Here is a 26,540-nt window from a genome sequence, read left to right on the forward strand (position 1 = left end):
TAGGTCAAAGAAAATAAGATAAACACTACACTTTTATTCCTGTGCATAAACTCAATATTTTAGCTAGTATCCATTAAGAATGTATGTTATGCCTCCCCTCTTCAGAACTTACCATGATACTGTAGATGCTAAAAAGCAGAACGGTGTCAGATTGTGCCTAGCGGGTTTCATATAATATATAGAACAGATGCTCAAGAAATATATGTTTATAGAGTAAATGCATCACCTATTCTTTGTATGTTTGAGTAGACTTTTTGGTAAAGTGTCTATCATTTCTCTTGCAGGACCAAACTAGCTCACCTAGAAAGGTGCAGATTAATAAAAGCAAGTATTTATAATGCTTTCAAGTATTTGCCTGGAAAGAGAAACCATAAATATTTAACCTTTATGTTAGGATTTAGAGGTCTCTACTTCCTTCTAGTTAATTTTCTGAGGTTGAAAAAGAATGATTCAAATAGATGTATAGAATCAGATTCTTCACTTGCAAAACCCAAATTGTTCTTACCCTGCACAAGCGGGTAATTGGCTACGCACAATTGCTCCACAAATGTGCAGCCGGAACCACCCAATACAACCATTTGCTTTTACATTTGGCAGAAAAGTGTTGTGTTAGTTGGAGGCCTTTGTGTTGTGTTTTAGAGCTCTAGTGAGGGCTTTCCCCCTACTCCAGTGTCTTTTTAATGTTAGACCGTAAACATCTACAAGGAGGATTTATAATACAGATGGTTTCCTATTGATACCATTAAGCTGCTTCAGAATGCATCCCTCTACTACATTTTGCTCAGGTGAAGTTAAAGGTACCTTGGCAAATGGAGGTAATAGGAATACATTTCCCACAGCCTTGATTAATGTATTTAAAGTGCTCAGCACAATTCCTACACTGAAGTAGGTACTCAAAAATGTTGACTAGTGACAAAAATATCAATTTAACATGATTTTAAACATTAATTGTGAAAATTATGCACACACATATATATTTAAATTATGTTTATTGAGGTAAAGTAGGTTTACATCTTTGTATCTGCTCCAGGGGTTATATGTTCAAATCTATACAAATATATACTATTTATTTTTCCTGGAAAAATATTCAGCGTTCTTAATGACATACAAAATTCTGGTTCATGTTTCACTGACACTAGGAAACAGATAGAAGGACACAGTTAGAGGGGTGGATACAGCTTCTCAATTGAAATGATAATTATTTCACAACTAGTTTTCAAACTTCAATGGTCTAATGAAAGGAAAAGGTTTGAAGGCAAGAGTGTCTCAGAAGCTGGGCTATGCTTGGACTCATGAGCCCTAACCAAATTCAATGCCTACAGAAACTGCAAAGTTTGCTTTTAAAAACAAACTGTATAGAACACTGAATTGCATTTAATGACTGCACAAAATTGCAACCTTTCCCAGAGAACTCAAATAACACCTAGTATTTAGAAAGAAACTGCTGGAGTTTAACACTTAACTAAGGAAAACAAATAAAATAAAGTAGTTCTAGTCTCAAATTCCATCTCTTTCCCCTTCAAATAAAGTCAAATAAGGACTACATAGTTTGTTTTCAAGTGCACAAGTCCAGTTGACCCACCATTGGCCAGTAATAATTTAATGACAAAAAGGTAGGATCTCCTTGAGGATAATAAAATGAGTGAAGGAAAATGCATGTGTCACAAAAGATATATTTTTACAAACTTGTTTTCTGTTTCTTTTTTTCTTGAGGGGGCATATCTCCAATCGGCTCTCGAATTCTCTTTCCAAATTATGCTTTCTGATACCTTGCTTGAAAGCAAGTAGTATTAATCAAACAAAGGAAGGGCACTAGGGAAATCAGAAAGATGTAATGCAAGCAGTTAAAAGTGACATGACCTTCTGTAATGTCGCTCGTCACAGACTTATATGCCACACACTGGAGGAAGGTCTTGAAAGAAACTGATTCTTGGTACTATTCCTTGAATGTAATACTAATAAAGATGACATTTTAAAAAACACACGTAGACAGCCCCAAAAGCAGCATGCCAGCTACATTATAGCCAAAGAATAAGCAGATAACATTATTTTTAAAAGCTTAATATTTCTTCCTTCATATTCAATATTTGCTGAACATTTGTCATTAACATACAAAATATCCTATGAGTCTGTGTATTTAGAATTCCACTTTCAAAATGGAGCAAAATTATATCCACATGATCTATATATTTTGTAAAGTTGTATAGGAGCCCTTTTAATATCATAAGACTTTTAATTAGAATTTAATACAACTAAACACTATGATCTGCAAGGAAATGAAATTTTATTCAGCTGAAAATAATAAGAATGGTGTTGGTATTCTGAGTAAAAATACAATAACATATTTAGAGTTATTCCACCAGGCAAAGATATATGAGAAAGGGGCCCAAAAGGATGCAGAGAAGAACACCAAGACAATGAAAGCATGGGGAAAAGTGGATTTAGCTAAGTCTCATTATTAAAATCATCATGGGGCTTTGGATACTAATTATTGCTTTTTAATACTAAGTTGTGGGTTCATGTTTTAAAACTAAAGAAACAGAAGTAGGTTAAAAGGTCTATGAATAATTTTTAAACCACTTCAGACTATTATTTTCCCAGGGATAAAATCTCCCACTTACTTATATCTCTTTAAGCAAAATATAATCAAAAGAACCTTGGTTATATGACCCTTGTAACTATGAGTATCACAAAACCCAAAACCCTTGAAAATCAAAATGGACACAAACCAGTTTCTTTTGTATGTTTACTTTTTCCCTTGGAAATAATCTTCAAATTAAATGGATGTTTTGCTATGTTCAGAATGAATCGTTGCACAATTCAAATTGCTTTACTCAAACATGGTCTATAAAAAAGCAACACATTTAAATTAAAGAAGAAATTACTGCTGTCCAGATGTGCAACTGCAATGTTAAAAAATTAAAGAAAGAAAATTGTCACAAAAGAAAGAAGTTTCATATTTGATTTCATATTCATAGAACATCCAAATGTGTACAGATGCTTAAATTTGGACACATTACAAACTAAATGCCTATTTCCACCATAGAGATATGGAGGAATTTGGGGAGAACAGTATTCTTCAACAAGGTCTGGAGTTCATTTATACCATGTTGTATGTGCAAACCCAAGCAGAGCATACATTTGTGTGCCACTGGGGTAGTTCACATGTAAGTATAATATGAAATCAGTGAGTATCTGTGGATTGAGAAATGGATATAATCACTCAGATTATTTCGAATCACTGGAAAGTAGCAAAGGTCAGGTTGAAGACTTCTGTGTCAATAAGATCATTATAGGTGTGCTTGTGCTGTCATTTTCACAACAGGACACCTGCTTCTTACAAGATTTTTAAGAAGGAATTTTTGCAAAATGAATGGTGCAATTAAACTGTACATATAATTTACTCCACATTTGTGAGAATAATAAGACTCATAAACAGGTCTGGGATACATTGCTTCATCTAGTATATCTCAAAAGCAACTGTATGTATGATGGCTGCTTAGTTTGATTCACGCTATTAAGAATTTGACCTTGGAGTATTTCAGCTACAGTAGTCATCAAGATAACTGAACCACTAGATGTAATAATAATTAGTGTGATAGGCTTGCCAGTGAGGCTGAATATATTGCAATACAAAAGAAGGCAGACTAAAAAGAAAAGCATTATTACTTACTGCTAAAAGACTTCCTGATTTTTACAGAGACACTCAAATACAATTATTTCTTCTTGCAGAATGCATTTCCTCCACTCATTCTAGGAAGTGCCATGTTGTAATTTAGTCTGATTCTTAATAGGAAATGTGGCTTTAATGCGGCTATCAGATGACTTTTGATGCATTCCACTGATTACATACGGCCTGCATTCTGCATCATCAACAACAGCATTCTTATTTGCAGTATAATATGGTTTGCTGTAAGGTGCAAGGACAGTAAATTTACTTTATTGGTCAAGAGTATGTAACCTTGTATTTTTTTAAGTGCCGGCTTAATATGCAGAAAAACCCTTCCATTAAGAAAAGCTAAACAATATCTAATATAAATTCTATAATCAGTATAAGCATCTAAAATGAATTTCTTTTCATATTTCCTTCTCAGTGTTCTTAAATGTTCACTCTTATACAAAGCACTGTGAACAGAATTCTGGAGTTTATTTGAACTATGTCTCCATCTAAAGGCTTTACCATGTATTGTATTTTTTGCTTGCAGGGAAAAATGCTAATTTTGGTGTCTTTAGGATATTGCATATTAATCCAGCTCAGTAGGGAAAATAGGTCAACTATTAACCTACAATGTGCTTTATAAATAATAATGCTTTCTTGGAACTGTATTATTTGTCAGGTTGAAAAAAAGTATACAAGAGGCCAAAAAATTGAATTGTTTAATGTGCTTTGCAAATGAGATTAAAAGGTAACTTAACACTAGTCTATTTTCATAAAATGTAATGTACTCAAAGCAAAACATTTTTGTACATTAATAATAAGCATAATAATCATAATTTTGTACATCAAATAAAAAAGAAAATTATGTAGTTCATCCTCTCTATATAAAATCAAATTTCCATTCCAGAACTATACTTTTCTTACAAAAATGACACAATTTTAAATGTTTCAAAATTTAAAAATGACCTTAGGAATTCGTCTTTTTTGAGTGTCTAATGAAGAATCCATATTATATATATTTAAAACATTTTCTGCAGAGCAAGAAGAGGGGGTGACAATGACCTCTGTAGGAGAACCATGTCCTCCAATCTTGTCCAATCTTCTCAGAAATGTAATTTGCTCAAACCCCATGAATTATGTTTTGGAGCATTAAAACTGCAATAGGCAAGAAGCTCCTTTTCACATAAAAGTATAGTTTAGTGCATGTCATACAGGTAAATGCTACACTTTTAGAAGAATAGGAACCTTTAAAGAATAGAATTTGAAAATTTAAAAAATCATTTATCTGGGAGATGTTACCAAACTTTTGAACCAAACTGCTCTGTTATGTTTGACTCCTCTCTGTTATAAGTAATATGTTGGGGGTAGTGGTGGGAGTAAGGGAAATAGGTAGACATTTATAGAGAAAACTATTCTGACACTAATTTGATTTTTTTTTTTCATTTTCTTTTTCTTTTTTCCCCCTTGTGCCTAGAATATTTTGAGGCCTGAGAACATTATGTCAGAGAATCTAACTTTAATAATGGAGCATGTTTTGAATGTCAAAAAATCATAGTCAGAAAACTTCAGTTTTTTCCTCCTACTACTTTTCTATAAATAATACTGATAAAACACTTTTTAATTTTTTTTGTAAAGAATAACCACCTCTCTCTCTCTCTCTCTCTCTCTCTCTCTCTCTCTCTCTCTCTCTCTCTCTCTCACACACACACACACACACACACACACACACAAGCTCGTGTGGGTTTAAACCTACATTTCAACAGGAAAGAATATCTATGGTGAATGGTGAATTGTAGCATAAAAGCCTGAATGAAAAGAATGTTCACGAAACCTCACACAAAACCTCCGTAACCATTTTATCATGAGCTTCCTACAATATCACATAAGAGCTGCATATCCTAGGGAACGCTTGCCTCATCCACTTATCATTTCTGCTTTATGTAGTGTACTGTGTGATTGCTAAATTAGTGCATAATGCATTTATAATATTTATAGTACCAACATTTAGTTAAATAACCTTTATGTAAGATTTATGTTGATTTTTTTTATTTCTCATTTAATGGCAAATTATGAAGAGCATGTTTCATAAAGATAATTCTCCATTTAAATTCATCAGTCCATTAAATATTAAAATTATGTTTCTGATGCAATCGAGAACAAATTTGTCCAGCTTCAGTGATTATTTGCACTCATAAAAATTAGGCTTGATTAATAAAATTTAAATGCTTGATTAAGTTGACATTTTCATGTTCTATTCTGATTTATTAAAATTAGTCCCTGTGCCCAGGCATGGTATGCTAGTATAGGTTTACCTTTCTTTCTCTTAGTCGACATCTAGCGTGAGGCTGTTAGGAAGGAATATTTTGCTTTGGGACTCAATGATGGTTTCTGGGAAATGCTCTGTTCTTTGCTTCTGATGCCGTCGGCTTTTGTCTTTATGCACTGTGCAGGGTGCAGATTTGTATTGTAACAATCAAGAAAAATATTTCTTTCAATTATCTATGGATATGGTCTGCAGAATAGCAGATGTTTATAGTATTTCTGTGACGTTTGGTTCCCACGAAGCTTTAATCTGTAGAGGATTGCTGAAATTTCTTCATCTGCTTTTTTTGTTGATAAAAATAGAGCTTTCATTTTTGTGGGGCTTCCAAGTGCCTAGTAGGGGGATTATAAGCAGGAAAATCTTGCTGTGGCAATGCTATAGTTTTTGTCTACAAGCTCAAAATTAAGGAGTCATGGTCATGGAAATCATTCTCTTCAATAGGCCTTACAAAGAAACTCTTTGAGATAGTGACTTCTACAATATTTAAACCTCCATTGTACTTGTTTGTCCTGTTTTATACATGGTCAGGCACCTAATTGTCATTTATTGATCACACACTGTACGCTTATCACATGTCACCTAAATGGCCACCAGACTGCAACAAGTTGAGTAATACACCTATTTTATTGATAAGGAAACTGATGCTTAGGAGCATCAACAAATCCACATACCTGACAAATAGGCAGCTTGGAATTTAATCCCAGTCTCCTCATTTCAAAGTTTGGGTTCTTAACCTCTACCAGCTGGAGACAGGTCCTGGCAATACTCATTTTCAAGATACTGTTGCTCATGGGAGTGGAATTCATTTGGGAACATGGTTTAGGTGAATTGTCCTCCCTTATTTAAGTATACGACAGAATATTCAATTTATTCAATTATGTCTGAGGTGAGTGATATGGCATGGTAGTTTACTTTTTCTTGCATGATGAAATAAAGTCAGTAACAAATGACAGAAAATTCCCTTGAAGGAAATTTTAGTCTGGTAACCTACACGTACTATCCTGATTCTGTGTATAGGCTGGCATGTTCTTGAAAAATGTAGCCCATGCAATGCTAAAAAAGAAAAAATAATGACTATAAAACTCTCAGGGTTATTGGACTCCTAATAATAGTTCTGATTTATAAACATTTTCCGCTAGCAGATAAAGACATATCATTTTGTTTCCACTTTTAGTTTGTTAATTGAGGTCTTCCAATTTCCTGTCACCTTTGTGAACTAGGGACAATAAGTCTCCACAAATACCATATGAAACCTTTTGCCAACACCACCCACCACACAAGGCATGACGATCAAGAGAAGTAACACAAACTAGTTACCGGGTCATGAGTCCGCTTCTGTTGGCCCTACATCCTATCTTCCTTACTATAATGTTTTTTAAATAAATTAATGTCTTTATTTAGATATATTTTACATCAGGTGTAGGCCCATAGAATTTCCACCAATTCACCTGTGCACCATCACCATAGACCCTTATGCTCTTCCTGCCCTTGTTTTGATCCTTGTATGTTAAGGAGAGAACAAAATCATTGAGAAAGAGCAAATAGGGCACCACTAGAAATAGGTAGAATAAACACAGCCACCCTGAGAACTGAGACCAGAACTGGGGATACCCTTCTTTCTCTTCTATGTCTCACTCTCCAATTACAGAAATGAGAAATTGTGGGGGCAGACCTCTTGGAAGGAAAACAAATAATAAAGTCATTGAGTTGACTTATAAATGCTAGGTTTGGACACTTTGGAGAACTATCTAGAAGGCGAATTCCTTGAATCTGTGGAAAACCTTGAAGGGAGTTTAGGCTGCAGGTTTTTCAATGAGTTTCTGAGGTACCGAGGGCCAACTAGGACTCAAATAAGAGAAAACCAGGGGGTGAGATGTTCAGGATCCCTTCAAAGTTGTCAAGACAATTTATATGGTACAAAAGCAGCTAGATTCTAGGGAAGAAATCCTTCCTGATAATGAAGAATATGTTTTCCCTTTTCACAGTCTTGGAGGCATTTTTGGAGAAGCTGAACAAGATGGGAGGGGATTCAGGAAGAAACTGGGGAGCTAACATCTGAAAGTAACTGTTCAGGTGGGTTCTGTGGCAACCACCACTAACTTTAAACTCTAAGTCTCTCTCCTGATAGATCTAAAGCAAGAAGGCTGCCTTCCAGTGAGAAAGATCTTTAGTAAATTGACTTTTAAAAATAGAAGTGTTTTCCTTTACATCTTTCTCTATAGGCACTGACATGTCACGTACAGGTAACACTTATCTTCTACCATTTTACAATTTCATCTTTCCAATTTGAAGTTTAGTTGCAGTTTCAGAATACAGTAAAAGGATAACCAATAAACTGAAGAAGTATTAAAGGCAAACATGGAGTTACTGACTGAAAGGGACAGATTGAGGGTAAAATAATAAAAGCTGTGGTCACAGTCAGATAAACCCCCTTTTCTTTCCAAGTGCAGCACATACATATACATCCAAGATGATCAAAATGTGTCTTGACTGCACACTCTGCATACCATAAGCAGTCTCTGTCATGGCAGCTACTATATTCACGTGTTCAATTTTGTTGTTTTCCTCACTAGAACATTAACTATTCTGGGTCAGGACCAGGCCCTAATCATCTTTGAACAACAGCTAGTACAGTGCTCGTATATGTGCAGTATGTTTTGCTAAATGGTTATAATTATGCATAACATTTAGACAATATTTTAATTTGGAAAAATGGGACTAAAATATTCATTTATTCATCAAACTTTTCTTGAGCAACTATTATGCTACTATGTGTGAGACATCTTGACTAGTGCCAGGATTAGATAAACAAATGAATGAAACAGTTAGAATCTCTCTGGCTGGTGAGGATATTACTGTATTACAATACAGTGAGGGGACATGGGAACTTAGAGAAGTGGGTTCACTGAGTCTCTGAGAGATGGTGTTGGTAGAAGTGGGATGCTGGTAGGTGGCAAGAATAAGAGGGAAGTCAGAGGTGGCATTCCAGAAAAAATGATAATTTGTGGTTACCTAGGCATAAATGTATAAAATATTAAAAGCCTGATTAATTACAAATAAGTATTATCAAAACTTCAAAATGCATATACTCTCACCCAGATATTCTACCTTAAGGATTTTGCCAAAGAACATCTCCTAGAGACCTGCTGAAAGATTTGTTTAGGTTTTTCTTTACAGTATGTTTGAGATGGTAAAAAAAAAAAACCAAAACTGAAGTGATCATTTAAAAAATGAGAGATTTAGAAGGTACACTATGCATTGCACTCTGGTGAGAACTATGCAGTCATTCAAAATCATGTTTTTGCCCTAATTGGAGGGATACTTCTAGATATGTTGCTGAATACAAAATGTAGGTACACTAAGAGAGGATTTAATGGGATTCAATTTTTGTAAAAAAACAAAGTACATATGATAAGCAAACAGTAATAATACATTTACATTCATAAATACATTTTTAAAAAGACTGGAAGACAGAGTGTATTGACTATTTGAGAAACGACAAATATACTCTGCTCCAAATACTGCTGCAGCTGCCAACCCACCCACCCTTAGTTCTCCCTGTTCAGAAGCCAGGGATACCTAATATCTCAAAATTCCACTTTTCTCCAAAGGTGGAATACATCTGGTTCATCCGTTCTTCTCTTGCAGGACTTTGACCCCTTGCAGCTGGGTCACCATCCGCTCATCCACAGGTATCCCAGAGCCAGGTGCCCAGGAAAGCCTGATCCTAGCAGGGAGGCACCTGCCTCCCCAACAGCCTTCTGCAGCTACTGTGTCTCACAGCATTTGAACCTTAAACCATTTCATGTATGGTTTCTGTGGCAAAGACTTCAAGCAACCTGCCATGCAATGCCAGGGCTGGCTTGCTGCACATCTGTCCCTGGGGCCCATGCATTTCCAGGATGCTGCATGTAGGCACAGCACACACTCCCAGACTATACTGCCCCGTGTGGTCCCACAGTGTACTCCCACACTGACTGACATATTACTACCTTATCCTGGGCCTAAGAGCCCCATCTATCCAAAATGAGAAACATCATTTCCTTCCCCTACGCCTTCCTACTGTTATAGATCAAGTTGTTGCCCTTCCCTGACCATTGGAATGAGTGCGTGAGTTGGAAGAAGGGCAAAGAACACCTCTGAGGAGCCAGTCAGTACTGAGGTCCAGTCCCTTGTGCTGTGAAGCTGCAAGTGGCATTGCTCTACTGAGCCTTGCTTTCTTGATCTCTTAACTGGTCAACAGTTGTTTTCTGGGTGGAAAAGTCAACTAAGGAGCACTGATATGGTCTGCACTTCCCCACTTCTGTCCACTACTTCCATCTTTTGTTAAGTAAACATTCTGTACTCAAAAATAAGAAACAGAGGGCCTCCCTGGTGGCTCAAGGGGTTAAGATGCATCCAATGGAGCTGTCCGCAGCCTCTGCAGCACAAGTTCGATCCGTGGCCGGGGAGCTACTGACAAGGCACAGTAGACCTCTCCTGTCTCGCCCGTTGCTCCCCTCAGCAGCGTATTTCAGTCAGTCTGCCTGCTCTGTTCTCCACTCTGTCTCTGGTGTATCTGCTCACCCCCTGCACCTCTGGCCTGTACCCCAGTTCTTGTATGCATAAATAAATCTTTTAAAGAAAAAACAGAAACCAAAGAGACATATAAGCAAATAAACGATCCTATTGAAATATAACGGCTATAAAGCTGAAGACATGTTTGGGTGAGGCCTGCTCACAAGGAATCTACTATGTTATGCTTGAAGAGATTGTGGAGACCAAAATAATAGAGCAAGATGATCAGAATTTTATTTTGGAGTGATTATCTTCCTACAAGTGTTGAGGTAAGACTATAAGGTATATTTTGGGATAAAGTTGACAGAAAAATACAAGGCATCCACTTAAATTGGAATTTCAGATAAATAATAATTATTTTGTTAGTATAAATATCTCCTGTTGTTTATCTGAAACTCCAATTTAATTGAGCATCTGTACTTTTATTTGCTAAATCTGGCAACCCTAAACTGAGGACAAATTTGGAGGGCATCAGGATCTGAAGATTGAGGATATCTGCAGAGTTGAAGGCCTGGTTAGCAAATGCACCCAAAAGTGGGGGGGGGGGGCGGGCATTTGAACAGTGTGGGGAAAATGTAGAAATCTGTTGGTCGACATCCATATGAGGTTATTGATAACATAGGTCACTGATGTTTGGGGATACCAATCAGTATAATGAATGATCATTTGGCAAAGCTAAGCAGGTGGTAAACAGCACTGACATGGATCACAGAGGATGAACTTTTCTACTAACATCTGATTGGCTGTTGGATTTTGCTTCTTTATGCTAGTGATTGTTTTGGAAAACTAAAGGTCTGGTACTTTTCATGATCTTCCTCAGATTTTGCAAGCTGGTGACCTTCTGAAAAATTGAGAAAATTGCTGTTGAAATAAGCAGAGAAAAGAAAAGAGTGATCATCCATTTTTAGATGTGTTTACAGGCTGTATGACTCAGTGCTGCTTCTGTTAAGAACAAGTATGTGGTCGTTTTTGGTACTGAAATGCAAACACAGGAGGTTCTAGTCTATGCTACTTTGCATATGGAGTCCTCTCTTTTCAGCTCAGCCTTGGACAGTCTATTTAGATCCTGTTAGGACTGTCACTTATTCAATATACCACATATTCAAAGATTCTTCTATGGAGTTCAAAACTGAAAGTTCTGATTGAGGAAAATAATACATGTGTGATCTATAGACACTCAAGTCAAACAGACATGTTTCTTGGTGACTTGCATCCCAAACTACCCAATCAACATCATTGATTGGAGGAAAGAATTCTCTTCTTACAAGCTTTATGTTTTTAAATTTATGCATACAAGAACTGGGGTCTAGGCCGGAGTTTCAGGGGTGAGAGGATTCACCAGAGATATAGTGGAGAGCAGAACAGGCAGATCTACTGAAATACACGGCTGAGGGAAGCAGCAGGTGAGACAGGAGAGGTCTGCTACACCATGTGTGGGTTAGCTCCCTGGCTGGGGTTCAAATGTATGCTTCACTGGTGATTGCTTGATAGCTCTGAGACTTTAACCCCTGTGCCACCCGGGAGGTCCATAAGCTTTATTTCTGTAGATAAGTTCTCTGGTCCTAATTAGAACAGACCCAGCAAGAAACAGTACCAGTCTACAGGGGAAAAGAAGCATTGAGAGCTTTGCTATTTGAGGGAACTAAGAAAGCATTTCAGTATTTACTAAAGTATTTTAGCAAGGCAGACTTTGGCCCAATTTGTGTGACAGATCATGAGTCAGAACAATTTCGATGATCTACCCCATTCTTTAGTCTTTTAATGCCTCCATTGATTAGGCAACTGAGATTGTTATGTGGGAGGAATATCATGACAGTGAAATGAATGTTCTTTTAAAGTGTAATTTAAAAAAACTGTTTGAAGAATTTTTGTATGTCAAAGATATTCAAAGACTTAATTCACTAGTGTGAAGGATTCTCAGATTTGTTGTGCTCCTCCCATTTTCACCAGCTGGATAGAGGATTGTCCTCTGGCCCATGACTACTCTTAACATTAATGGGATCAAACAAGTAACTAGCACTAGCCCCTGGGATCAAACAGGTAACTAGCACTAGTACCTGGGATCAAAAAGGTAACTAGCACCAATTCTATTTTTTTAAAGATTTATTTATTTATGCATACAAGAACTGGGGTACAGGCCAGAGATGGAGAGGGTGAGAGGATTCACCAGAGACAGAGTAGAGAACAGAGCAGGCAGATTGACTGAAATACACTGCTGAGGGGAGCAGTGGGCAATTCAGGAAAGGTCTGCTGCGCCATGTGGGTTAGTTCCCAGCCGGGGATTGAACTTGTGCTGCAGTGGCTGTGGATAGCTTCAGAGTGTTGCGTTTTAACCCCTTGCACCAGCAGGGAGGCCCACTAGCACCATTGTAAGGGGTCACTAGTTATAAGAAGGCACCTAGGAACACCTGGGATTCCAAGTAAGGCCCTGAACACTTAGATAGTGATCCCTTGGGTAAGGGAAGCCCAAACATGGACAGTGGAAGGAGTTGGAGGTCTCAGAACAGCCAAGAGCTGGCTCCACATCCTATTAATTTTAGGGAGTCCATTATTTATCCTCTTTGATTTTGAATTTCCTCATTTGTAATATGAAGATAAAACTATTTAGGAAAATTTACTTGGTATTTTTATTGTAAAGATATTTTAAATGATGTTGCCTCCAAAAGGCTTAACAGAATACTCAATATATAGAAGTTACTTAAAAATATCTGCTCTGCTGGGCCTCCCTGGTGGCACAAGGGGTTAAGACGCAACCTATCAAACTCTCCGCCGTCATTGCAGCACAAGCTCGATCCCTGGCCAGGGAGCAACCCACATGGTGCAGCAGAACTCTCTTGACTCGCCTGCTGCTCCCCTCAGCAGTGTACTTCAGTCAATCTGATCTGCCTGCTCTGTTCCCCATTCTGTCTCTGGTGAATCCTCTCACCCTCCACACCTCTAGCCTGTACCCCAGTTCTTACACGCATAAATAAATAAATCTTTAAAAAAAAATCTGCTCTGGGATGGTCTCACTCATAGCAGGAATTTAGAAAACCTAAATAAGGGACCAGGAAAAAAGACTCATTATAATAAAGTAAAAATCAAAATCAACAAGCAACTATAAACCAGAGACACACTACTGGGGTTGCGGAGGAGGGAGGGATTAGGGTCAAAATAAGGGGGTGGGAATTGTATGGGGAATATGACCAAGATGAAAATGCATACATTGTGTAAAAATGAAAAATGATTTAAAAACATATATAAAATAAAATAATATCTGCTCTGTTTCCTTGAATGAGAGATAAAGAGAACATGGTGGGTAAAATGAAGAAAAATGAGTGTTTTCCATCAATCTGTTGAGTAACTAACTCTGTAGAGTTAATGCTATTCGAATTTCTGAAACTCAAGGGAGAAACCTGCCCTCAAAGATGCACATGAAGGGCCTCCCTGGTGGCACAGGGGTTAAAGTCTCAGTGCTATCAAGCTGTCACCAGCCACTGCTACATGAGTTCTACCCCAGCCAGAGAGCTAACACATGTGACTCAGCAGACCTCTCCTGTCTCGCCCGCTGATCCCCCCTCAGCAGCATATTGCATTAGATCTGCCTGTTCTGATCCCTACTCTGTCTCTGGTGAATCCACTCAACCCCTGCAACTCTGGCCTACACCCCATTTCTTGTATGCATAAATAAATAAAACAAAATCTTATTTAAAAAAAAAAAAAGATGCCCATGGAGAGCTGGGATTTCTCAAAAATATAACCTCGAGAGGAAATGTGATTAACTGGTAGTAAGGAGTACAAACTTCAGACCAGATGACCCGTGTTCTAATACCCTTTCTGCCACTTTCTCTCTGCCTTTAGGTAAGCTACTTAATGCCTTTAAGTACTTTACTTATGTAAAGTAGAGATAATGATACCTGTCTCATAGCGTGTAGAACAGACCCCTGGTTTGCCATTTTCTTCTTATGAGACTTGGTTCCTCTCTCTCAAGGGTGGGACTCTCATAGCTGTATACTCCTGCATAAGTTCCCTCACTTGCATCAGATGAGAGAGGTGGAGGGCCAACCCAATTGGCTGGTCTGACACATCCAGTTCCCCCCACCCCACCCCCCTGGGAAGCACTAATAAGAGTGCAGGTTATAATGAGGATTCAGTAGCTCTTAAACCCAATGTAAAGGCCTCTTTCTGTCATCAACTCTTCAACTTATGAGATTTCTGTCCATGGTTATTTTAAGGTGGAGAGTTAGCACCAACCTCGCAGGTAGCACAGGGGGAAATTTTCCTCAGGTTTTGGAGTGACAGTTCAAACCAAAAGAAGTATGATATTCCCCTCTTATTATCCCCATCGAACTCTATTAGACAGTTTTCTCTGGAAAAGTCTAATAATTCTTTGGATAGAAATTTTGATGCCATAGTGCCAGTATAGGGAAAATTAGATCTAGGACTGCTTCTCTTTAACAAGTCTGACTGGGAACAGAAGGGGTGAAATATCATTTCTAACCACACCTCTTTCTTGTGTATACCTCTGAGTCTACAACATTAGCCTCGGGATGGCTGTTTCCTTATCCTGTTACTATTGGGTTCATTTCATTAAATGCAGCAAAACTTGCTCAGCAAGGATTACTTTTCATTTTTCCTCATTAAATGAGAAGAGGCACTATAGTGGCTCAGAGATAGGAGGCTTCACTTCCTGTGATCTGAGGTCTCGGAAAAAAAGAAATCCTCTCCTTTTAAACAATAAACACACAAAAAAATCCTTTCCTATTTTACTATCAATCTCAACTATCAACAAAAATTTGGAAGACAAAATTTTTACCCCGAACTTTTCATCTTTCACAGTATGTATTTTCTCCTTCAACTTTTTATATCATGGAAATATTATTTTATTTTCTCACTTCTTAAAGGTCATTTTGATTTGTTTTTCTTTTACAATTTTGATCCTAATGAAATTTTCTCAGCAAGAATGTGAAGACTTTTTTTTTAATCAAGGCAGAAAATTCTCTTTCTCTCTCTCTCCTAATACACAAATTTTTCTGGTCTGTAATCAGCCAACAGTGTGATTAACAGACCTCAGAGAGACCCTAAAATTTTCATACATGCTGAAAAATTTTGCAATGTGTGTAGGATACTAATAAGGACTTACTGAAAAATACCATCTTTCCAGTGCTATATACTATGCAGTAGACTTGCTTAGACACGGTATGGCACTTCCTTTAAATTTACATATATGCAGATATATGTGTATGTGAATATATATGTGTACCTACACACGGGGTGTGTGTGTGTGTGTGTGTGTGTGTGTGTGTGTGTATAAACCAGCAAAGTATAATCCAGGTTTCTTTTCAAAAGGAGCAACCAGTTCAAATGCACAGCTGGGTATGGCAGAAAACACATAATTAGACAAATTGGATTTAAGAGTTACGTAAGGTCTCAACTGAGCCAGTGAATGAGAAACTGAATGAAACGTTGTGATTGCTGCTCTGGTGCCTAGAAAGAACAGAATTTGTGGATATGTGTGTTTTGGGCAAATAAAAGGCAATTACTGGGAGTTATAGAGTGTAGTTGGCATTTCATGAAAGTTAAACTATAGAATGTCTCACAGAGGGGATGGACTGGGGAATAAAATGTTGTCCATAACTAAAAAAGGGAGGGGGGAGTCTGTTAGAGATCTACCTAAAAGGAAAAGATGCGGCAAGTGATTTTTTTTAAGTTATGTCTTTTGGGGTAAAAGGGGCACTAGAAAAATTTACATTATATGTAGCTTTTCAACAGGTTTATAAAAATTCTCAGAGACTTTTAAGTACAAAGGGATACATTATATACTATTATTTTCCTTCTAAAAACAGACCTTTCCAGCCAAGGCAGGCATATTCTGGAGAAGATAATAAGCAAAAACTATAGTTTCAGGATTTTTCACTAAGAACACTCAAACCAATGACTAAATATTGAAGATAAGGCCCCTCATAGGATTAAGAAGCTGAAACTAAATTACCACTTTCTCCTATTTGCAAATAATCTTATTTGCAAATTTGTCTCAAGGCAACTGAATGAAAAGTAGATATTTTTCTCTCTTGACAATCTCCCTGAAATAAATGGGACAAAAAAGCAATTGTCTGAGAGAGACTTATTTTCTTAAAGAAAACATCCTGGATTAATTGAAAAAAGTACCTATTAGTCCCCATAATATAAGTGTTTATGGCATTTGGGGCTTGTCTCTCAATATGCAACTTAAATATATATCCATAAAATCTTTACCAATAATAGTAATAACTTCTTCTGTGTTGATGTTGTCTAACCATTAAAATCTCTATTAGCAGTCTCATGCTTACTTGATAAACTTTACGAAAAATGTTTCCAACACCTAAAATTTGCTAAACTTGCACTACAGACAATGCAAGTATGTACAAAGATGAACCATTTCCTCCCTCAAATTTATAATCCAGAGAGAGAAAGAGATAGAAATAGACACAAATAACATAAGGAAATAAATGTATTATTACATCAGCATTTCTCTTCAATTTTGATAACAAAGATAATTACTTCGAAGAAGTATTTATTTTGTTTGTGTTACCATTTGATATTTTACTTGTGTTACTTCAAAATGGGTTCTTTTTTTTTTTTTGCTCCATGTCTGTATGCAAAGATTATCACACTATTAAAATAAAGTTTTATATAGGAATAAACTATTAAACTAATGATGAAATAATTCTCTTTCCTGCATCATGATGGGCACAGTAGTTGACAAAAAGTCCTTATTATATAATAAAAGGACAAATCTTTATGCAAATTGAACAATTTATGTCAATTGATGGGGACATACAGCCACCAAATACATTTTCATGTTTGACCAATCTTTAGATTATTCAGTTACAAATGTTTCATTTAGAGAAGACAACTCCCCTTCCATTTATTTATATATGGAAATACTTTTTGAAGTTAATTATTGATAGGATGTTGTGACGGAGATAATGGGGGGGGTTGGTGAAAGTTGGCAAGAGAACAATATACGTGATTACGGGGAGGCTAGCATCTGCTTCTCAGTCTTAAACTCTTTGAGAGAAAGGTTGTCTCATGCATTCTAGAAACTTTCAAAAATACCAGAGAAGGCAGGTGGATTTGTATCACTTTCCCTAGGTTAAATGAAATCTATTCAGCCTTGAATCAGTCTCTTAATACCCCTTCCCCGCCTTGATGTACAGAAGGGATTTGCTGTTGTGAGTGAATGTTTATTGAATTAGGTACTTTATGTACTTTTCTAGGCCAGCAACCATCAAATCTTCTTTCCTTTCAATGACAGAACACAGAAATTGCCTTGAATACAATACATTGGTTTGAATGGATCAATAATAATTTTAAGTCTTAATTCAGGATTCCTTAATACACAAAAAGGAACCAGGAGAATAAAGAAATAATCATTTAGAAGAACCCATTTATAATTAAAAAATCAGAGCTCATTCTTGGGTATGTTCCCAACTTTAGTCTTTATCAAGGAGAGTAATTTAATAGGTGAATACTTTCTATAATGTTACAACCAAGAATAGTTAGTTTTGAACTAGTGAAATGTTTCTCCAAACGTGTGCATTTATAGCTGAATTTCTGGTTTGCAAAAGCAGATTCAATGTTGATCTTGCTGGGGAGTGGGGTAGGGAATAAGAACAAAAACACATACAAATAAGAAAGTAGAGACTTACTGTATCACGTTGCCTGTTATCTTTCCCTGATATTATCAAGAAGTAGTTCCATGTCAATAGTAACAACAAAACCAGTGGTATCATGTAGAGCTCAAAGTTCCAGACAACAAAGAGAAAGAGCTGGAGGAGAGAGAAAAGAGAAAAAAAGATGAGTCAACTCTGAATTTCATTAAATGGACTCTCTTATCCACACTCCACTTCAAAAAGCACAAAACTAAATGCCTTAGAGCAGGAAGATTTAGCTTGAAAATGAAGCCTTGAGAATTTGTTAGGCATTTTTCTAAAAGCACAACTGAACCCTGGAAAGTCACTGTTAAGATTTTTACTTTGTTTAATTTCTATGAAGGAAAAACTGATATCATTACATTGTCAATGAGGCAATTTTAATTTTTTTCTTCCAGTGAAATTATTGTTAGGTTGGACAAAGTAAATTGAAAAAAAAAAAAAAAAAAAAGGCAGCAAAATGAGCTTCACTGCATTGTCAGAAATAGCCAGTCTCTCTGACTTAATGATAAAGAATGAATCACTATTTAATGTCAGGGACTTTAAAAAAAATTTCATTTGGAGAACACAATGTAACATGTATAATAGGCAGATGAAAATACTAAGTCTTCACCAGAGAGCCCCAAAGATATCATATTTTGAATAAAAGCAATGTCATCAACAAGAGCAATAAAAGATTGGCTTAACATTTAGCATTACCATAGAAATCAAACAGCTATTTAAAAAAACAGAATAACTTTGTCAAAGAAAATTTTCAGACACTTATTCCTATTATCTTTTAGAACTACCCACTTCTTGAAGTATATAAATATTTTTTTTAATTGTAAGGCGCATGTTAGATTGAGAACTCACCCAAACTGGCAGATGGAAGTCATTCTAAAAGTATCTACATTGTAATATAAGCAGCATTGGGTAAAGTCTGACTCTTCCTTGTCCCCCACCAGACTAATTGTAATCCTGAAAAGATTATTTAAATGCTGAAAGTTTGTGGTTCCTGCTGTCAAATTAAGGTGATATTAACTCAAAAAAAATGACTGTATGTTGTTATTGTACCATCTGGTTTTTTTTTTATGTTACATTAAATTTTGAAAACTATATATTTAAGAGGTGAATTCCATTGCTGATATTGACTATCAGTAGCTTTATAACATTTTGGCAGTCCACATATCTCCACTTCAGTTTCTTCCACCATAAAATGAGGATATTAAAAGGATCTACCTCAGAGGTTGTAAGAGTTAAAGAGCTGAAATGGGTTAAGGATTTAACGCAGTTTGGTACGTAATAAGTGTTCAAAAAAATGATTGGATAAATGTTATCAAATCCTTACCAGGCTAAAGAAAGTTGACTAATTATGGACTAGATAGTCCAAGTAATACATATTCTAATAGTGTACACTAGGAAGTCATTTACTTGCTAAAGATTTAGCTGAATCCATAGTAAAATTGGGAATATGAACCAGTTGTTCGAGGTATACAACGATCTTGCATTTGATAGGTGAGAGGGGCTAGGGGAAAATAGCCTAAGAATACTCAGATCAGGCAAAGCAGGCACAGGTCATTTGCAGCCCTTTTAATAAATCTCAGCCAAGCCTACAGCCTATTCAACTGGCAGAGAAAATGAAACTGAGGGGAGTGGTAGCAAGCCCCCTGGCCCGAGGGCCAGAAAAAAGGCTCTAGGCCTTAGAGAGCAGTATTTATGCATACAGATTCTCAACTATGAATGCCAGAAACTTATGTAATGTTATATACAACGTTATTCAATTAAAACAAAAGTCATTTTGCCTCAGGATTTTCATTTCTAAACAGATTTCTATAGACCCCATCACCTCATCCCTTCTCTAATATTTAAACAACTTCATGATGCGAATGAACCATCTGTTTTTTTTAAATGTGACATTACATTCTAAAATTATATATATTACTGAATTTTTTGATAGTCATAAATCAGATGAACACTAAAAAGCATAAACAATGGTTTAGTAACCTAAGAAAGGAATTTTGGGCAGAATTACATGGTAACTATATTTTCAAGTTCCTGAATAAGAAAAATCTCAAATATTTCAATGCATGAAACATGAGCCATATCTTTTCTCTCACCAGAAAAGTAGAAACATTCCCAGAAAATGAAAATAGTTCTATTTAATTTTGATATTTATACTATATAAAGGAGATATAAATTATAGTAGATGGTTATGCTTATTCTATTAAATGTATTTTGAAAAGATAAATCTTTATTCAGGAAGTGAACTAAGGCAAATTTGACAGACATCAACACATATAAAAGGGAAAATTATTTTTGGCTAGAATTCATAGTGATTCTTCACCAATTTACATGTTAGACTATAGGCATTCACTAGACCATAAGCTCCTTAAGGGTATGGACTTTTTCCTTTTGTTCATTCTTTTATGCCCAGAGCCTAGAACAGATCTTGGGGCATAGGAGGTCACCAAGACACATATATATGATGAATTAATAAACTACTGGACAGTGTGTTCCCAGTCACTGAACATAAGTATACTTAGTTTTGTAATAGTAAATATGTAACCACCTTAGGGTCTCTCTGGTGGTGCAAGAGGATAAGTTAAGCATAGCACTGTGAAGCTATCTGCAGCCTCCGCAGCATGAGTTCGATCCCTGGCCTACTGGAAGCTACCCACATAGTGTAGCAGACCTCTCCTGTCTTGCCTGCTGCTCCCCTCAGCAGTGTATTTCAGTCAGTCTGCCTATTCTGCTCCCCACTCTGTCTCTGATGAATCCTCTCGCCCCCTGAACCTCTGGCCTGTACCCCAGATCTTATATTCATAAATAAATACATCTTTAAAAAATATATAACCACCTTATAAAACCAAGGGACTTCAGGAAAACGTATTCATAATTACAACCTGGGATGATACTAACCAACTGCCATCTGAGGCCTATGAGGTAAAAGTACCTAGTATAGACATACTAGAAAGATTCTGTTTTCATCCTGGTTGTGTCATCATTAACTATCTTGTATGTTATGGTCTGACCACAGTTGTGCTCAGAGGTCTTTCTATACAGTTAACTTTGTTGCGAACATTCACTTGACTCAGTGTCTTCTGGCCTCATGGATGGTACTTGGATTATTCCATTGTTCAGTGTCAGCTATTGTCATCATTTTCAACCTGCTAAACATATATATTCCCCTTTGTAATGTCTACTCACTGGTGTTACTGATGTTACCCAGAATGAGCTTCCTTGTAATGTCCCTGGGTATTGATAATCGTAGACCAGGTACTGCATGGGTTGAGCTTCCTAAAGGATAATCCTGCAAATAATCAATACATCTACCCTGCTTTTTTTTAATCTGTAGGTTCAACATCACTAGTTGCATAAGACACCTGTCACAAGCTATGGCTTCAAGGCACACTCATGTGGACATCTTCCTCTCAACACATTCAAATCAAAGCATCAGCAGTTTTCTTAAAACACAGCACTCAGAAATGACACAACATTTCTCATGAATACCTATGGTATTTATATACTTAACAACATGAGCACCAGAATACAGGGGAAGAAAGACATAGAAGAGGCAGACAAAAGAAGAAATTGATGTAGTTTTATGGATTCTGGCAGTGGAAAAATAGTCTCCCCTTCCCTATTGTGTGTTCTTTAGGAATCTAATTTTGGGTTACTAAGTAAGGAGCCCCTGCTGTTGAAAATATCTTTTTTTAAAAATCAAGAGAGCTTTGAATAAACTCTAAATACAAAAGCATTTGTTTTTTCTTTCTCAACATCTAATTGAGGATTTCAAAAGGTCAAAAAAACACATCATCACAGATTAACAATAAAATGTATTTGCTGAATACTTTACTATATGCTGTGCAATACTGGTTGTTCAAAATTAGCATAAGATATGATCTCTGGCTCTTATTGTTAAGAATCACTAATAAAAAAGTGATCATTCACTTATAGTACTAGTGACGTGATGATTTTAATATTTGTTAGCTTGTGAGACTCCTCCTAGAGAGAGTCCTCAGAGGAAAAAGGCATATTTTAGCTCATTCTCTTCATACTGAAGCTGCTTGCCATTTACCTGGGGCCACATGCACAAGGATTGGTCCTTTTCCCATCCATAGAACCCCCCGCAACAAGATAACAATCAGGGTTCAGTTTTCAGGGTCTCACAGAGACATCAGGAAGACAGAGAATACAGCTCAGAGAACCCCAAGAAAGTCAAGACAATTCAGGATCTGTCCTTGGTCCTGACTAGATTTATTTTATAGGTTTGTGGGAGAAAAAAATAATGAGCTAAAATGGGGTGAAAAAGAAATCAAGGAATTAAAATTTCTCTGAAACATTCACAGGTTTAAATACAAACCATAGTGCTTAGCATTTTTCCCAACCCATGCTTACATGTTGGGAAATGGAAAGAAGACTCCATAGTTCTAGAATCTTTTGATGTTAAGACTCTCACACACATGTAATGTTTAATTTCCTTTCACTCCATTACTATGGTATATTTTCATTACTTTTCCTCTCTCTGTCACTGTCTCCTCAACTTTCCCCCTTTCTTCTGGTACTATTAATAAGAAACTTGGCCTATATACATTTTACTTTTGTAGAATCTGTGACCCCATCTGTTCTATTACCAAAGATATAATCCTAAATTAGTTATCTTTGCTCATTAGAGACTAAAAATATACCAATAATTTGATGGTTTTCCTTTTTAAATCACTAGATGGCTGTTGTGATTTACAATTAGAATTCTATAGCAGAACATCTTCATGGGATATTAGTCACTTGGTAATAAATACACACAACCTCCTTCATTAGAAAAAGGATATTGAGAAGTTTACCCATTATCCTGGATGTTAGAAACTCTCTGTCAATCTGTCTTGGACTGTTAGCTATGATCATAAGATCCTTCAAATAGCTCTTCCAGTGTGGTGCAGTGGAAAGGGCACAGGGGTTTAAATCAGGTTCATGCTTACATAACAAGCTCTCTATCCACTAGCTGTGTGACCCTAGGAAGTTACTAGATTTCCCTTAGTTTTATCATATTAAAAGTAGAAATTATATTATTTACTCTGAATATTTTAGATGGAATTAGCTCAACAAGCACTAGGTGTTATTACAAGCAGGAATTTATTAGCTCATACTGCATATACTTTTTCATTCAGCTTATTACTTTTTAGCTTATCACTTTTATTACACCATCCTAAATTCTATAGATAATAGTTTTTCAAGCTGAACAACTATACTAAAGAAGCCACGTCAATTACAATAGGAAAAGATGATGAAATGAGAGCCATTTTCACTATCTTTATGTTTAACATGTGATGATTGCATACAGTAAAGACCCAAATTAGTTTATGTTTCCCTTTGTCCATGCCTTTTGTAATAGCCTCTGTAATGATACTCGAATTGGGCATATGACTTGTTTTCGCCAAAGGAAAATAGCAAATATGATGAACACGGAAGCTTAAACAGCACTTGCTCTTTGGGACTTGTCCTCTTCTTTCTTAGAACCCAAGTCATTAGGTGGTCAAGCCCTGCTAGCTGGCTGGATAAGAGACATGTGTTACAGTTGCCTCCATCACCTCAGCTGTAAGTTAGACAGCAATCAGAAGTGGAGCTGCTTAACTGACCAGAAGCTGAATAGAGATGCATTAGTGAGTCCAACAGTGAACAGAACAAATACCCTGCTGAGTTTGGTCCAAATGTCCAAATGGCTGATCCACAGAAACATCACTAAATAAACAGTGATTGCTTTAAACACCTAATTATAAGGTGGATTGTTAGACAGCAAAAGCTAACTGATACACTCTTTCTATAATGAGTCAATGTGATAGGGTTCGACCAGAAGCCTAAGAAGACATTTTGGTTCCATTTCTGCTATTTGATCATCATAGGACGTTGGGCAAGTCAGTTACTCTCTTTTATTTTAGTCTATTATCTATAAAATAGAGATGGTAATACCTGCCTATTTTATAAGTTGGCTGTAGGGAAAAATGATGTAATATATATGAAAATGTTTTATCACAAAGTACTATATAAATGTAAGTTTTATCAGTTTCTGCTTTTCATATTGAAAACTGTTCTAAAAAAACACAGAGTTAATAAACTAATACCCTATGATAAGTCATGTGATAATTGCCCTATGAGCAGCTATGCAAGATGGGTGATGATACTGTAAGAATGTGTGTGTAGGGAGGAGGAAGGGTTTCGTTGGAACAAAGTCGTAAGTGTCACACAGAGGGTTGCATTTAACTTTTTACCAATAATTGACACAAGAAAAACCCATGTCTTTATAGAAACTCATTATTGCTAGTAAATGGCATTAGCATACATTACAGATTTCGTGAACTCTGGAGCTAAAACAATTAGTTTTATAAACGTTAGCAATTTTTAACAACCTTATGCCCTTATATATAAAATAATCTTGTTCTGAACTAGCAGTTTTATGAATATTAATTCCAGCCTGTAATTTTTCACTTTACTTTTTATCTAAGTTAATGTTATTTTGCCTAAGATACTAGTATGAACATCGCAAAATGCCATCTTTCAGTACCTATTTGGGCTGGTGAAAGCTTTCTAAAATTTTAAGTGTTCAGAATGGCTGTTTTTAAAAATCTGTAAATTTACTGAAAAGCAAATAACATAATTTTTCCTAATAAACGTTTTATGTCACATTGCATGGAATGAACTGTAGAAAAAAAAGTCCTGAGAGGCAGACTAGGAAGGCAGAGACTATTATCTTCATTTTACAATGGAGAAAACTGAGGATCTAGTGTTTGAAACTTGTCTAAGGATACCCACCTTTGAATGGATCAGGTCTTCTGAGTCCCAATCCAGTCTGCCTCCCCCACAGTGCCTGGCCTTCAAGGTGAAGGATTTTGTCATGAATATTGATGCTCTGAAGATCTACATTATTTAGGGAGCGATGACTCAATTTGTAGATTTTCTATATCTCTATGTCTTTTCCTTCATCTTACTCTGTGATAACTACTTTTGCATAAGTACAGAGAAATGAAATCCCACTTCTTAGGTGTTCTGGTAAAAGTTTGGTATAGCAAAGAGGTCAAATACTAATGGTCGACTTGAGGTTTGTGGAACCAATTTTATTCTTTCTCTTTCTCACGGTTTTGCAAGATCTGGAATAATCAAAAGTTGGCTATTCACAAGTTTCTATAAAATGGGGTTTCCTTCTGTCCAAAATGTTTAAAAGAGGTTAGCAAGGTGGCCGTAAAGGCAAAGATTGGAAAATGAATGAGCCAATTACATTTTCCAGACAAAAAAAGACTCACTTTTTCACATGAAGATTAAACAAACAAAAAATCTTTTCTGTTCAGAAGCTAAATGAAGGTGGGATAAGGTTTCTCTACCCATATTTAAACAAGGCAAATTATACAAAGTTGAATGAACAATTCAAAATATTAAGATTTTATAGCAACACCATTTCTGAGGATGTGCAAATTGTGCATGATTTTTATTTCTTTGAGCCTGGGGTTTTCAGAGTCCCAGGCAGGCCTGGGCCATTCACATCATGCCATCAATTGATGCTCTAATTGAAGTGCAGTGCAAGATGCCTGCATTCAATGGTCATTCAGGGGGACACATGACAGTACCCCTGGGGGACCGCACTTCAAAAATCATTTAGGTTGGAATATTGAATATCCTATTCTTTTGCAAACTACAGTATATTTTAAAAAGAAATCTCATCCAAAATGATTAACACTTCCTACTGTTCAGGAAAAAAAGCCTGCCCTTTCAGACTAACAGCTGTGGATCATTAGCTCTCCAGTGATGAGATGTGTTTGATGAGTATTTTTCTTTCTAATTAAGAGATGAGATTCTCTATTTGACTGTCTCTTCAGAAAAAAGTGAAGAAGAAATTTTCTGCCTACATGGAAAGGCCATCTTCTACAAAACAATTAATTATTTCATGGTCCTTTTAGAAAATCCTTTTCCTCTCTAATTTCAATTCATATTTTTCTTAAACTTAACACATTTACACCCAGGCCTTCACAGTATTAACCCAATTTTCACCCAAGCATCCCCTTCTGGTACTTTCCTGTATGTTTCATTATTCAATATTATCTATTTCAGATAAAACAGAAAGAGGAAGTATATAAAAAAATACATACACGCTTCCCCTAACAGAGAGCATTTGGTGTGGAAATATCCTCTATGTGAGAAAGGCCTCAAATTAGAAAGACAATAAATAGCATTTGCCTTTTGAGGAAATAGACAATGCTTAAAAAAAAAAAAGTAAGGTGCTTAGCAGTATATAAAACTGGTTATGGTAATTAATCTTTAAAAGGAAACCATTTCACCTCTACTGATAAGACTGACCTCAAAGAAG

The 26,540-nt window shown here is 36.3% G+C and overlaps 1 protein-coding gene across 3 annotated transcripts in view; it reads right to left on the reverse strand.

Annotated features, from left to right (window-relative positions):
- The window catches only part of MCTP1 (multiple C2 and transmembrane domain containing 1), a 476,028-nt gene that overhangs the window by 76,730 nt on the left and 372,758 nt on the right, over positions 1-26,540 (reverse strand). For all 3 annotated transcript variants that reach the window (XM_054688463.1, XM_054688462.1, XM_054688464.1), the window contains one exon: positions 18,209-18,328. In XM_054688463.1, the coding sequence (XP_054544438.1) occupies positions 18,209-18,328 (120 nt within the window). The remainder of the gene's footprint in view (positions 1-18,208; positions 18,329-26,540) is intronic.

Source organism: Talpa occidentalis, unplaced genomic scaffold, assembly GCF_014898055.3.
Source record: "Talpa occidentalis isolate TD23 unplaced genomic scaffold, MPIMG_talOcc4v2.1 talOcc4.6, whole genome shotgun sequence".
Classification (NCBI taxonomy): Eukaryota; Metazoa; Chordata; class Mammalia; order Eulipotyphla; family Talpidae; genus Talpa; species Talpa occidentalis.